The sequence below is a fragment of the Quercus lobata genome, chromosome 7, assembly GCF_001633185.2.
Source record: "Quercus lobata isolate SW786 chromosome 7, ValleyOak3.0 Primary Assembly, whole genome shotgun sequence".
NCBI classification, from domain to species: domain Eukaryota; kingdom Viridiplantae; phylum Streptophyta; class Magnoliopsida; order Fagales; family Fagaceae; genus Quercus; species Quercus lobata.
In genome coordinates, this window is record NC_044910.1 from 1,370,802 (window position 1) to 1,383,704 (window position 12,903).

At 34.9% G+C, this 12,903-nt stretch overlaps 1 protein-coding gene across 15 annotated transcripts; it reads right to left on the reverse strand.

Moving 5' to 3' along the window:
• Window positions 1-368: 368 nt before the first annotated feature.
• LOC115953391 (short integuments 2, mitochondrial-like) lies at window positions 369-8,048 on the reverse strand. 15 transcript variants are annotated; one of them, XR_004083683.1, is made up of 6 exons: window positions 6,605-8,048; window positions 6,058-6,132; window positions 5,540-5,648; window positions 5,290-5,370; window positions 4,633-4,746; window positions 369-2,498 (listed from the first exon to the last, which is right to left on the reverse strand). XR_004083683.1 is itself a non-coding variant. In XM_031071027.1 (5 exons), exons 2-5 carry the CDS (start codon window positions 6,119-6,121, stop codon window positions 791-793), a joined length of 309 nt encoding a protein of 102 aa, XP_030926887.1. In that variant the 5' UTR covers window positions 6,122-6,132; window positions 6,605-8,027; the 3' UTR covers window positions 369-790. The 15 variants fall into 15 exon arrangements, 1 of the variants encoding a protein (XP_030926887.1); XR_004083678.1 differs by having other exon boundaries at window positions 5,028-5,370; window positions 6,605-8,047; XR_004083677.1 differs by having other exon boundaries at window positions 4,633-5,135; window positions 6,605-8,040.
• Between the last annotated feature and the right edge of the window lie 4,855 nt (window positions 8,049-12,903).

Below are 12,903 nucleotides of genomic sequence, written 5' to 3' on the forward strand. Positions count from 1 at the left end.
TAACGTTACTTTTGCAGGTTATGTTTCTATTTTAATCTACATCTTTGAATCAAGTTCTTCATTTTTTAGGTTTCATGTGTAGAACTCACATGTGAAGTGTTTGGTTGATCAAAAAATGAACAAAATTTGTAAAAAATAGATCTCAATAATTTTAATTTTTGTAGTTTATCTATAGTAGGTTGTATTAGCAATGATGGGAGTCATGGGACCAAACTTGTACTCCAATGGCATTGGCATTGTTGAGTGGTTGTGATTGCAGTTTATATGGCTATTGATCAACTGGACCATTTAAAAATCTAAAACCAGCCCATATGAAACTGATAGCCATTGCTTGTGATAACTTTACTGGTTTTTGCTTGGTTAAGGAATTCATAAATCATGAATTTGCTTTGAGCAATCTAACATAATATCAAATACATTCTATTTGAGATGAATAATTCATACATCCTGTAAACATCAACTTGACATAGAGATAGAGGACTAATTGATACAACATCAACTTGATAAGGTCCAAGAACAAATAATAAACTAATAACTCAATCTGAAAAATCTACCTATTGGCTAAATTCTAATTCTAATAGACTACTAACAGCTCCCTTGGATAAAGGAACACTCATGCTTATCCACGTTGCTTGAAATTTGCTTCTAATGTTGACGCTGCAAGATATTCATACTATTTAGCTAGCCTAGAGTCCCCTTGTTGAATGGTGATGCTTGTTTGAATCATAACCGAAGCCAGCCACTTTGTCCAACAACTTCGCTTAAATTGGTCAGGAATGGATTGCCATTACTAGAGTAAAGTAGATTGAGAGGTATAGTGCAGTAGCTGCATGTCTGCAGACTCTGCATCCATGTTGAAGCAACCAACATCAAGTTTAACTATAAAAATTATCCATAGGCCGCTATCAAAATCACAAAACAAAGAGAAGTTGCACTTCACAACGTTATATAACCAAGGTGGCATTATGGCATCTTGCAAATTAATCCATTGTGTTCCTCATAGCATTAGAGAGTATAAATAAAGTCTCTAAGAAGATCTATAGCATAAAATGCAATCATAATCAAAATGACAAAAGAAAAGTGAAATATTGTAATTTTTTTACATTATATAGGACAAAAATTTTCATAAACTTATTTCAGTTTGAGAAATAAACTATTCAATACACCAGATTTAACAACTAAAAAAAAAAAAAAAAAAAAAAAGCAGAACCACATAAACATGGATACAAAGCCATAACAAGTTCAGACAAACCAAAACTCTATGAGGCATTTCAACAAACACTTTCTATGCCTCCAAAATATAATAATAATAAAAATTGGGACATTGACGCTTTGCCTAAATCAAGCACTTTTGATCCCAATCACCCTCAAAAGTTATCTGATCAAATCAAATCCAACAAAAACTAAAACATTTTTTTTTATTGTTTTTTTTTATAGGAAACAAAAACAAAACTATTGCTTATATTTAACAATTGATAAATCAGCGAGAGTATGAGCTCCTCACTGTCACTATCTAAGAAGCATGGACAAGGGCACTGGCTGACACTCACATGCACAACAGGACTGTCATCCACTATCTAATAAGCATGAACAAGGGCACCCCGCAAAAGTTGGAGCTTTGTGCACTAGGTAAAACCTTTATAAATTGTTGTCATTCACTCTTTCCGCTATTCTTCATTTTTTTTTTCAGTATTAACAAAACAACATTACTGTCAAAAATAACAAAAAAGCTTCACATCCTTCTTAAAAGCCATCTACTGAAACTAGAAACCAGATTATTTTGTCTGAACTTACTGATCATCTGTTTCAAATTAAGCCTGTCATATCTAAAGTCGTAGTTCATTGACTCTGTCAGTCTGTCTAGCATTTGCCCACATTTCAAGTTTACATTCTCCATTCTTGTCCCTGGTCATAAAAAACCCCTTCATACAGTAAGCACAACAGAATAACTTCATGATGTCCTACATGAATGTCAATAAAATATGTTATCAAAACATAGGCCCACTGTAACACATTCATGACCAGAAAATATGTTATCAAAATTAAATCTTCATTCATGACAAGAAAACTAAATTTCCCAGAAAAAATTTCTAATCTGATAATTTGCCATCCATTTGTAAGAACAAAAATAGTGTCTAACGCATGTAATATCTCAACGACAAAACTTATCATGAAGTTTATTTGGTTCTATGTTGTCCCTAGAACAATTTTTCTTATGCCCATAGTTAAGTTTGTCTCCTTTCAGACTTGTCATGTGACAAAAAGTTTTAAAATACTTTGGGTCATCCTGAATAAAATGATTAAATGAGAACGATCCTATATTACTCAATGTAAAGCATATCTGAGTCATTTGGCAGCTTCCTCCTTTTTGGCCGAATATCTTTAAGATTATACTAATGTTTTTCCTTAGAATCATATTGAATCCCTTCCAGTCTCCTATTGTTCAAGTGCTTCCAATGAAGAGGAGTCCCTTGAGTATTTAGAACTGCTGGCAAGTACTGTGCATTTAAGAATTTGGTAAGCTTTATCAGATAGAATAAGCAATACAATTTGATAAAAGTAATTTCATGTTGACTTGAACAATTCCCCCCAACCCCCAGAAAAACCACAAATACAAAAAATTAAAAGAAAAAAGACTGATAAAATTCCAAGACACCAAGTATAAAATTTTAGAAGCTGCAGCTTGGGCAACCTGTGTCGGTTGGAGGTCAATAGAGGGTTTAAGTCTCATCCCTAGTCAACACATCTTGAGGCATAAAACATTTCACACTTGGTCCTTAAAGAATTTGACAAAAACTCACCAACACAAAGCATCTTTTAGCTTTGTAGTACAATTTCAGTAAATTCAAGACATCAACACAATACAAGAGGGGGGAAAAAAGTAAGAAAAGACCAGCATATACAACACACTCCCACCCCCACACCCCTTAACACCCCCCCCCCCCCCCCCCCCAAACAAAATAAAAATGAAAAAAAGAAACCTTAGAAGTTACAATGCAGGACACAACATTTGCATCATAGACACTATCAAAGATGAAAGGACCAAGTAAGTTTGCCTTCCCTAAATAAAGTCAGAAACACTTTTGATACCATCAAACGAGCTTCTTAGGCCTTATGAGGTATCTTAAATGCCTTCTGTAGTGCTTCAAACTGCTTTTCTATAAGACCCTCCAAGTCACTCTCAGCTCTGTATTACTAGTGAATTCTGACAGAGTTAAATACAAAGCACATTGAACTTCTGTCTAAGCTACAACAATAAGAACTAAAAATGACATAAAATAAAACAAGGTATTCAGAGGTCACATGGAGATCCGTCTAAGCTACAACAATAAGAACCACAAATGACATTTAACGTGCAAAAGAGCTAGACTTTATATATCTTAACATAACCATTTAAAAGCATTTCAAAAAAGCTTTTGGTGTATAAGCAGAAGCCTATTAGCAATCAAAATGAAATTTTATTCTTGATAATTATTTAAGAGTTTAAATTGAAAGATGAACCGTATTTTTCATACTTCATATTCATGCATTAAATCATCATTGATCAATCCTCATTCCATTTTTTTTTTAATCACCATTACCAAAAGATTGGGCACCTACCTTCTGCAAAAAATATAGAAAAAGGGGGTCATTTAGATGGATCCTATAGGATAAAAATACTCTCATAAGAGCTTACTCACAAACATTTGTCAGTTCTCCTATCTTTTATCACTACTCCCATTTATTCTTTTTCAAACCATTTCATTGAAATCAAAATATCCACATCAAGCAACACAATCTTACTCAATGATACTACCAAATGTGTGAATTTACACTTCCTCCATATATGTATTGTTTATAGGGTTACCTGTGAGTTTTCCCCATTTAATTCTTCTAAAACAATTACTATCTTCTTGCTTACCTTGGCATCATCTCAAGCACCCTGAACATGCTTTTCTTGTTTGCTTATTTCTCTCTACCATAAATTATTTTCATTCACTGGTATTAACAAAAGAAAATTACTGTTACAGAAAAATAAAAAGTTTCTTATCCTTCTTAAAAACCATCAACTGAAGCTAAAAACCAGATTATTTTCTCCGAACTAACTGATATTCGGTTTCCAATTAAGCATGTTATATCTAAAGTCATAGTTCATTGACCAGTCTAGCATTTGCAAACATTTCTAAATTTATGTGCTCCTTTTTTTTTTGGTTGCCTGGCCATAAAAACCCTCTTCATACACAAAGCTTAACAGAATAACTTTATGATGTCCTACATGAATGTCCATAACCAGTAAGCAAAATATGTTATTGAAATTTAGGCTCACTGCAAATCATTCATGACCAGAAAATACGATATCAAAACTTAATCTTCATTCATGGCAAGAAAACTCTTTTTTACTAACTGTCCTAAAAACAAATTTCTGATCTGATCATTTGCCATCCATTCGGAAGAATGAAAATAATGTCATACCCGTATAATAATTCTATGACCAGACTTATCATAAAGCTCATTCGGTTCTATGTTGTTTCTAGAGCAATGTTTCTTTTGCCCATAGTTTGTCTCCTTTCAGATTTGTGATGTGACAAAAAATTTTAAGGTACTTTGGGTCATCCTGCATAAACTGATTAAGTGAGAGCGATCCTATATTACCTCAATGTAAAACATATCAGAGTCAAATGGCGGCTTATACTCATGTTTTTCCTTATAATCATATCGAATCCCTTTCCAGCCTCCTGTTGTTCCAGTGCTTACATTTTACAGACCCTTCATGTGCATTTAAAAGTTTGGTAAGCTTTGTTAGATAGAATAAGCAGTACAATGTGACAAAAGTAATTTCAAGTTGACTTGAACAACTCCCCCCAACCCCCCAAAAAAACCACATATACACAAAAATAAAAGAAAAAAGACTAATAAATTCCAAGACACCAAGAATAATATTTTAGAAGCTGCAGCTTGGGCAACCTGCGTTGCCTGGAGGTCAACAAGAGGGTTTAAGTCCCATCCCTAACCGACACATCTTGAGGCATAAAACTTTTAGGCCTTACCCAACATAATTGAAGCTGAATCCACTTGGGTTTGTTACAACCAAATCAGCACAGGTTGAGTGGTCTATGGCTTCTCTTAATAGTGAATAGAGAGTCACTTATTTTTGTCTGTTTACAACAGTGATCTTTCAAGCAAGATTAGCACATCTAAAACTAAAAAAGCATGCAGGTAGCTGTGTGTATATGTGTGTGCACATTCACATGTGTACTGTAAGAAATCTCATAAGAAACTAAAGAGAAATTATTTGTAAGAGGATGATACCTGCAAGAGCCAGCTTCAGTTCTGTCTCTATGTCAGGGATACTGGGAACCAATACACCTGGAATGTCCGCATATATGCAATCTGCAGCTTCACAATTCAACGTCAGCATTTAAACATACATTGATGTTGAAACAGAGGTTTTCAGCAGCAGATCAACATCAGAAGGAGCAAGGAAACACTAGATAGAACAAAAAAATTAAGATTTTAAAAAGAAAAGGAAAGAGGAAAATGCTTGATGATTTGGACCGACCTTCAAAACATGTCTGAGTTATTTCTTAGAAACTTTTGATATTTAAACCAGATACATAAGCCTGATAGTATATTCCCCTATTCATATAAACCCACAGACACTTGCCAGCCTAAAAAGAAAATCAAAAGTTAAAAAAAAAATGATAAATAAATTAGTAAGACAGTAAGCAAAATAGAGGTTGAATGAATCAATATTAATAAAGCGAGAAATATAACACAACTCATTGTAACCCCTTCACTTTATCTGTGGTAAAATAATATACCACAATTCAGAAATAATTTCCTTGCCATCAGTTTGCTTCTCATAAAAGCAACAACATCAACTATACGTTAAGTGATAATGGCCAATCAAACAATTCACAACCAAACCTACAATATCGGGGTCCAGTCTCAAATACCAAGTCTTAATAATTGAATGCTAACAAGCATGAAAAATAACATGAAGCTAGAAATTCAGTTTCTTTTTACTTTTCAAGTTTCAAGGTATATAATAAACCAGAAGATGCAGAATCTCCTGACCTTGTACCCAGCAATTAATATCTTGAGTAACACTGGGTAATGGGTCGACTGTAGCTCGCTTCATCTTCTCCTGCACTATGAGAGATAACTACAGCTGTCATTGTTCAATAATTTCATAACCTTCACTACAGTTCCATTTAAAGACACTAATTGACACTGACACTAACATTAAAATAGACAAGAAAACACCATAATTCTTGAAAAATTAGGACACAATTGACACAACAAATAATTAATTAAATGAATATTTTTAGAATTTAAAATGAAAATGCTAAAATTTAATTTAGTCGCTTGACTTTTAGTTCTATTGTCTAATTAGTCGTTACTAGCATTCAATTTTTGTCAATTGAGTAACTTACCTTGTCAAAATGAGTCAATCCAGTCCTTCTGTCCAAATCTTTTATACTGACTCGTTTTTACAAAGGGAGCAACTAAATTGAAGTTTAAACATATTTTTCCTCTCAACAAAAAACAAAAAGGACATGCGTGCAGAGTGAGTGAGTGTCCGACACGTTTGGAATAGCTAGTCAGAATAGTATTGACTTACCTTGTGAACAGAACAGAGGTGTTGCTATGGGCCGGGCGTTAATAGCGATGCAGTCTTGTTTGTTTGTAGTACTCTCTTCTCTTTGCCTCTCCCAAACCCATCTTTTATCGCTCGCAAACTCTTATCACACTATTATTACAGTTCAGGGCTTGGCCGCTTTGGGAGAAATTATTGGTTCCTCCGGGAGGACCACTGATGTGGTCCTCCTAGCTCCTGCCAGCCAATACGAAAGTGACATGTGGCAATTTTTTCTGATTCAGGTCCATATCAGCATTTACCCATTATCTTAACTCTGGTTAACAAAACCAAACCAAGGTTAAAACTCAGCTCCACCCACCCACAGCCGGAAACCCAAAATCAAAGCTAAAATCAAAATTTCTCTCAAACCCATCTGCCTCTTTCTTTCTCTCTCCCTCTGGCTCTATTTCCCCAATATCTCTCTAGAGAAGAAATTCCCCCTCTCTTTCTGTATGAAATTGAAATTCAAAGAAGTGTTAAGCCATGGAAGGCCGCCGTTTTCACAAGAATTTCGGTAGTGACACAGTCAGTGGAGGCCCAAAGGTAAAACCAACTTCAATCATCCTAAACGCCACCGCCACCAAAGGCAGCGATTTCCACTTCAATCATCCCAGTACAAACCCGTCTATCTCTACATATTCGAAAATTTCAAACCCTAAGGCTCTCACTCCCTCTCTTCGATCTGGTGGCTCTAGACGGTGTGTGGGTAATGGATTCAAGGAATGGAAGTTCTGAAGATTGTAGATTGAGGGTGGGTTATGTGTTGGCGCGTGAAAGTCGTGTTGGATATTCTGTATTATGGGGTTTGAAGTTTTATCGAGTCTTTTTGCAATTTTCTAAGTACAGAGAAGTGTATATATGAACTATGAACATGTACACAGATTTTATTTTGAGGAAAAAGGAATTTACCCCTTTTTTTATTATTCTGTTCTCCAAATCTGAATCTGCTTTCTTGGGTTTCTAAGTACAATTAAAGCAGTGGGATTTTTGGGTCTGTTTGTTTTTCTGGGTTTTCACTGTATTTTTGGCTGTGTTTTCTGCTCTCGGTTATTGCAGTGAGTTCTTTGGAGTTTGGGGAATTGATTTTCTAGGTATTTCGAAAAAGCATTCCGAAAGATAAGTCTCATGAAGCCCAGTTTTTGGACAAATACAAAAGCCAAATCCACAGTATAGTTCACTACGGACCAAGGCCTGTCTTTATTGTCGATTTTCCGGCTACTCCAATTCTCCACTCCTTGGATACTTTGGATTGGCTATTGATTCAGAAATTAGTGTCTCCATTGACCTCGTTACTTGGCTGACAGATCGTCACTAGTGGTTAGCCTCAAAAATTGGTACATTGCTAAGGCTATGGGAAGCATATCTAATACTAATCTAAAGGAAATCCTGCTTTGAAAAAGTTATTCAAATTAAGTCTATTCTCCATATCTTTTAGTGGTTTATAATTTATTTAAATTTCTCAATTAACAATAACTTTGAATAACTGTGTCCCTGCCGGAATTCTTGTGAAAATGGCGGCCTTCCATGTGTTTGAGCGAAATTTTGATTTTGGCTTTGATTTTGGGTTTCCGGCTGTGGATAAGTGGAGCTGAGTTTTAACTTTGGTTTGGTTTTGTTAACAGGAATTAAGATAATATGTAAATGCTGATGTAGAGCTGAATCAGAAAAAATTGACATGTGGAACTTTTTTATTGGCTGACAGGAGCTGGGAGGACCACATCAGTGGTCCTCCCGGAGGAACCAATAATTTCTCCCGCTTTGGGGGAATACTGATCACAATTCAGTCACCACAAATTGATGGTCAGACTCGGAAGGGTTTAAATTAAAGCTAGCGTAATTTTAAAAACTAGGTAAAAGAAGTGAAAATGGGGGCTGTCCATGGATTTAATTGGGTCGGGATGGAATTTAAAAAAAAAAAAAATTAAATAAAACAAATACTAAATTGCAAATTATATCCCTCAAAATTTGATTTTATTTTGTAAAATTTCAAAATTTTGGTATGATACCCAAATGCCATGTATTATTACAATTTGCTCCCTTCCAATGCCGTGTGTCTAATTGTCTATTAAGTGTCAAATGGGTAGCCCAACCACACCCTCTATCTTTTTTTAATTTATTTTGATTTTGCATCCTATATGTTTGAAATTGTTTTGATTAATTTAGTGCTTAATGGATAGGTAAGCACAATACATTGGTAGAAGTGGGTAAATCCATATGATACAAAGCGTTAAGAGAGTAGATCAAATTTTGAAATTGATCCAAATTACCCAAAGCCAATTTAGATTTAGACCAAGCAAAATAAAGTAAAAACCAAATTTGACTTCTTCACGTTGAGAAATATTCACTCATGATAATTCTAAAAATTAACTTAATTTAACTTGTAGAGATTGAGTTGAGTTGTCTTAAGAGATTCTTTAAGTGCGTAAATAGTTATGGTTTGTATGATGAAAATCACTATAAATAAATTCCAAGGTTCCTTCACTATTGTAGTAGAAAGGTAAGCGGGTCGTTTGTAGAAGTTGAGTAGAGGGTTTAGACTTCAATATTTTTGTGAGTCCTAACTATTTGTAGCTATTCTTTTATATTAAATTTTATGGGTTTGTTTGTGTCCTTAGAGTGGTATTTACATTTAAAAGGGTTTTCATTAGTTTTTTACTTCGTTTGTAAATTTTGTGTTACACTTTATTGTTTTTATATTTTCTAATTTGTTATTACGCTAAATTGTGGTGAAATATAATTATATTGTTATCACTTAACTAAGGTAATTCGATAACTAATTAATAATTTTATTGCATATTTATCAAAATGTCATCTTTTGTTTGTAGTCCAACTGACTACTGAGTGAGGTTTTATTAGTTTGGTACGTTATAAACGTTTAAAATTTCTAATTGTTAATTATATTGCTCTTGTTCGTAAAAAGGTTGGTGCTCCAGATTTGAAGGACTATATACGTCCCTTAAAAATAAATGAATAAACTCTTCAAATGTGACTCAACCCGATTAAACATCCCAAGTAACCTGATAGATTAAAATGCCAATAAAGCTAGGCCACATTTTTGCACCCCAAAAGACAGCCCACATTTTCCTCAAAACAAAACGAAGCCCAATGTGAAGGCCTACAAAACTCAGCCCACAACGAAAAAGGCATTTTTTAAACCCCCACCACACAAACTCACTCTCTCTCACCGTCTGATATTTACAAGACCAAATAGACTGAAAAGACCGGTCTGGACTGAAATAGACCGAAATGGACCGAACGGTCTCTGACTCAGACACACTTCCGTCTCTCTCACTCACAGTCACAGCAAGAAGAGAGAGAGAGAGAGAAGAGCAAGAAGAGCAAAATTTCTTGTTCCCCATATTGCATGCATTTCATATTATATATATATATATGTAATTCGATTATCTGCCACATAGCTATTGTTAAAAATGGCTACACATCCCTTCCATTTATGTCTTTATTAATTAGTCTATATGTTATACCGTGTATAAACTGCCAATCCTCTTCCTACGTTATTTAAAGAAATCTGGTTGGTTCAATTTTTGTGAACGGTCATTTTTTTTTTTTTGCTCATGTTTATTATATCTCAAGTTAAGCGTCACATATTTTGCATAATATGCTCCTCATGTTCATTTACTTGTATGTAGATCACCAACTAAAGGCTTCCAAAGCAATGCAAGATATCAGGTGAGTTTTGGTGGGCCTTCCTTCAATGTTGTTCTTTTGAAGTTATGATAATATTGCATATATACCTTTTGCATGAGACACTCATGATAATTCATTTTACATTGCTTGTAATGAATGTAAAATTTGTTGCCACAACAATATTATAAATTTATGTCCTATTAATTTACTTATCAAATAAGCGAAAATGTCATAACCTGTTAATGGAACATCTGACTGAAGTTCTTGTTTGTGCTACTCAGTCTCATTATCAGTTTGTCTCATACCATATATAAAGCGTAGTGAAACTTCCCATTATCTGAAAGATTGTCTTCCTCCTTTTTCTAGCTTCCTAGTTATTTATCTATTAATTTATAGTTTGTTTTGACGTAAATCTATCCTTTTCCTTAATACTTTTTTTTTTCCCTGCCACATGCTCCTTAGTAATTTCATGGGATCTTCCAGTTGAATCTATCTCTGTATTGTTTTCATTTAGTTATGATAGTGTCTAGTTGTGTTAAGGAAAAAAAATACAGGAATGCTTCAAAAAGATCGTAGTAGTAAAAATTTGAGTTCCTTCATCCCAAGACAATTATCAAAAATCTACAAAAGCCTGACAGCAATTTTCACATCATCAAACAAACAGAAGTGAACTGAGTGAAGAGGAAAACACATGGGTGGGGGGAAGAAGAGGGCACACAAATTTCCCACATCCTCATAGATGCCACTAGGGATATTGATGGAACCATTTGGTTCAGGGACAAAGATTAGAAGCATAGGCTGCTTGATCTGGATGGCACATGGGTTTGGAACTGTTGAAAAAATGATTAAATAAATTGTTCCCTATCAGCTTGAGCATTTGAGATAGGAGTTGGTTTATCATGGTATTAGAGTAGGTAGTTTTGAGTTCAAACCTTGTGTCTATTCTACCTCCCTTTTTGAGAAAAATTAAAATTTCACCCGTTGGATCCCACTTATTTAGGGGGAGCTTGGGCCTATACATAAGTGGGAGTGTTAGAATAATTATTAAATGATTAAACTAACTCATTTCCTAGTAGTTTAAAGTTTTTGGATATGTGGTTAATCAGATACACACAACCTGTATAGTTGGAATTTGATGAGTAAATTTAAAATGCAGGTTCCTATGTATTTATAATAAAGTAATTGATATTTAAAATCATCTCTGAATTCATATTTTCCCTAGATATTGGGAAAACTTGTGTTTATATGGATTTTGGAAAATAAAACATGCTTTCAGTTTACATTTAGGTCTTGATGAACTGGGCCTCGCATGTCTTCCGAGAAGCCCTCTCTAGTAATTTTTAGTCAATTGTGTGCTAAAGCTTTTACTTGTATTAGAGGGAAAAAGAGAGAAAAAAAAAAAGATGGGGAGATCAAATTTGACACCTGAGGATTTAAGTGTGCCCTATTGATAATTGTGCTACTGGATACACAGATTATAAAATGAGGAACATTTTGGTTTATTGATAAATAGTTATTAGCTTCATAAAAAATTGAATTCATGAACAAGGCTGACCTTGTGTGGTTTTATCAAACAACACAATTAGATTATATCATATCACCCTTAAATTTCTCTGTTGTTGACACAATTGATTTTGGTCCTTTCTAACTTAATATGGCATGTAGCAAACGGTAGTGCATTCTAACGTGCAGGAAGGAAGGTAGTCTTGCTTATAACAACATTTCTTACACAATCTTTATTGTGATGCCCATCATAGAAGTGATAGAACTTTCATATATTTACCTCAATTACCATGCGATTATTTCTGTTATTTAAATTGTCTAGTGAGAGCCATTTCAAAGAATGTTAAATCTCATTTATGCCATTGTTTAAACCTTGTGTCTTAGAGCATTAGCATTGGAGAATGCTAATGCCATATCTAAGGGAAATTTAGAATTTTAAGCCCCAAAACCATCTGCATTGGAGAATGCTAAACAGCAGTATTGCAAATTTTTTTGCAATACTGCTACAGTGCAATTCTAAACATAGAATTGCACTGTAGCAAGTATTGTAAAAAAATAATAATATTTTATCTCACTCTCTCTCCTCTGTCTCTCATCTCTCATCTCTGTCTCTCCAATCTCCATCACCGAACCTCATCTCTGTCTCTCCAATCTCCATCGCCGAACCCAGCAACTGCAACCCAGCACCATTTCACGCCATCCGCAATAGCCACCCGCAACCCAGCACCACAGAGCACAGCCACTCCATCGCCGAACCCAAAACCTGCAACCCAGCACCACAAAGCACAGCCACTCCATCGCCGAGCCCAGCACCCGAAACCCAACACCATATTCATGCATTTTTCATGTATATGTTTTTTTTTTCCTTGTTATCTGGTTGTGATGTGTTCTCTCTCTCTCTTTCTCTCTCTCTCGGATAGACTGCGCCATGGCACTCAAAGCACGTAAATCCACCTCGGCTTGAAATCCTCTTGGTTCCGAGTCTTCTTCTTTTGATCCTATCCCTCCTCTTCACATTCGGTTCCGTGATGAGAAGGCCTAAAAGGACTTCTTGGAGAAATTTCAGAAACGTGGTGTTCATCTGAAGCGCCATGTTATCCTATCTGACTTTTTTGACACTCCTCTCCTCACCG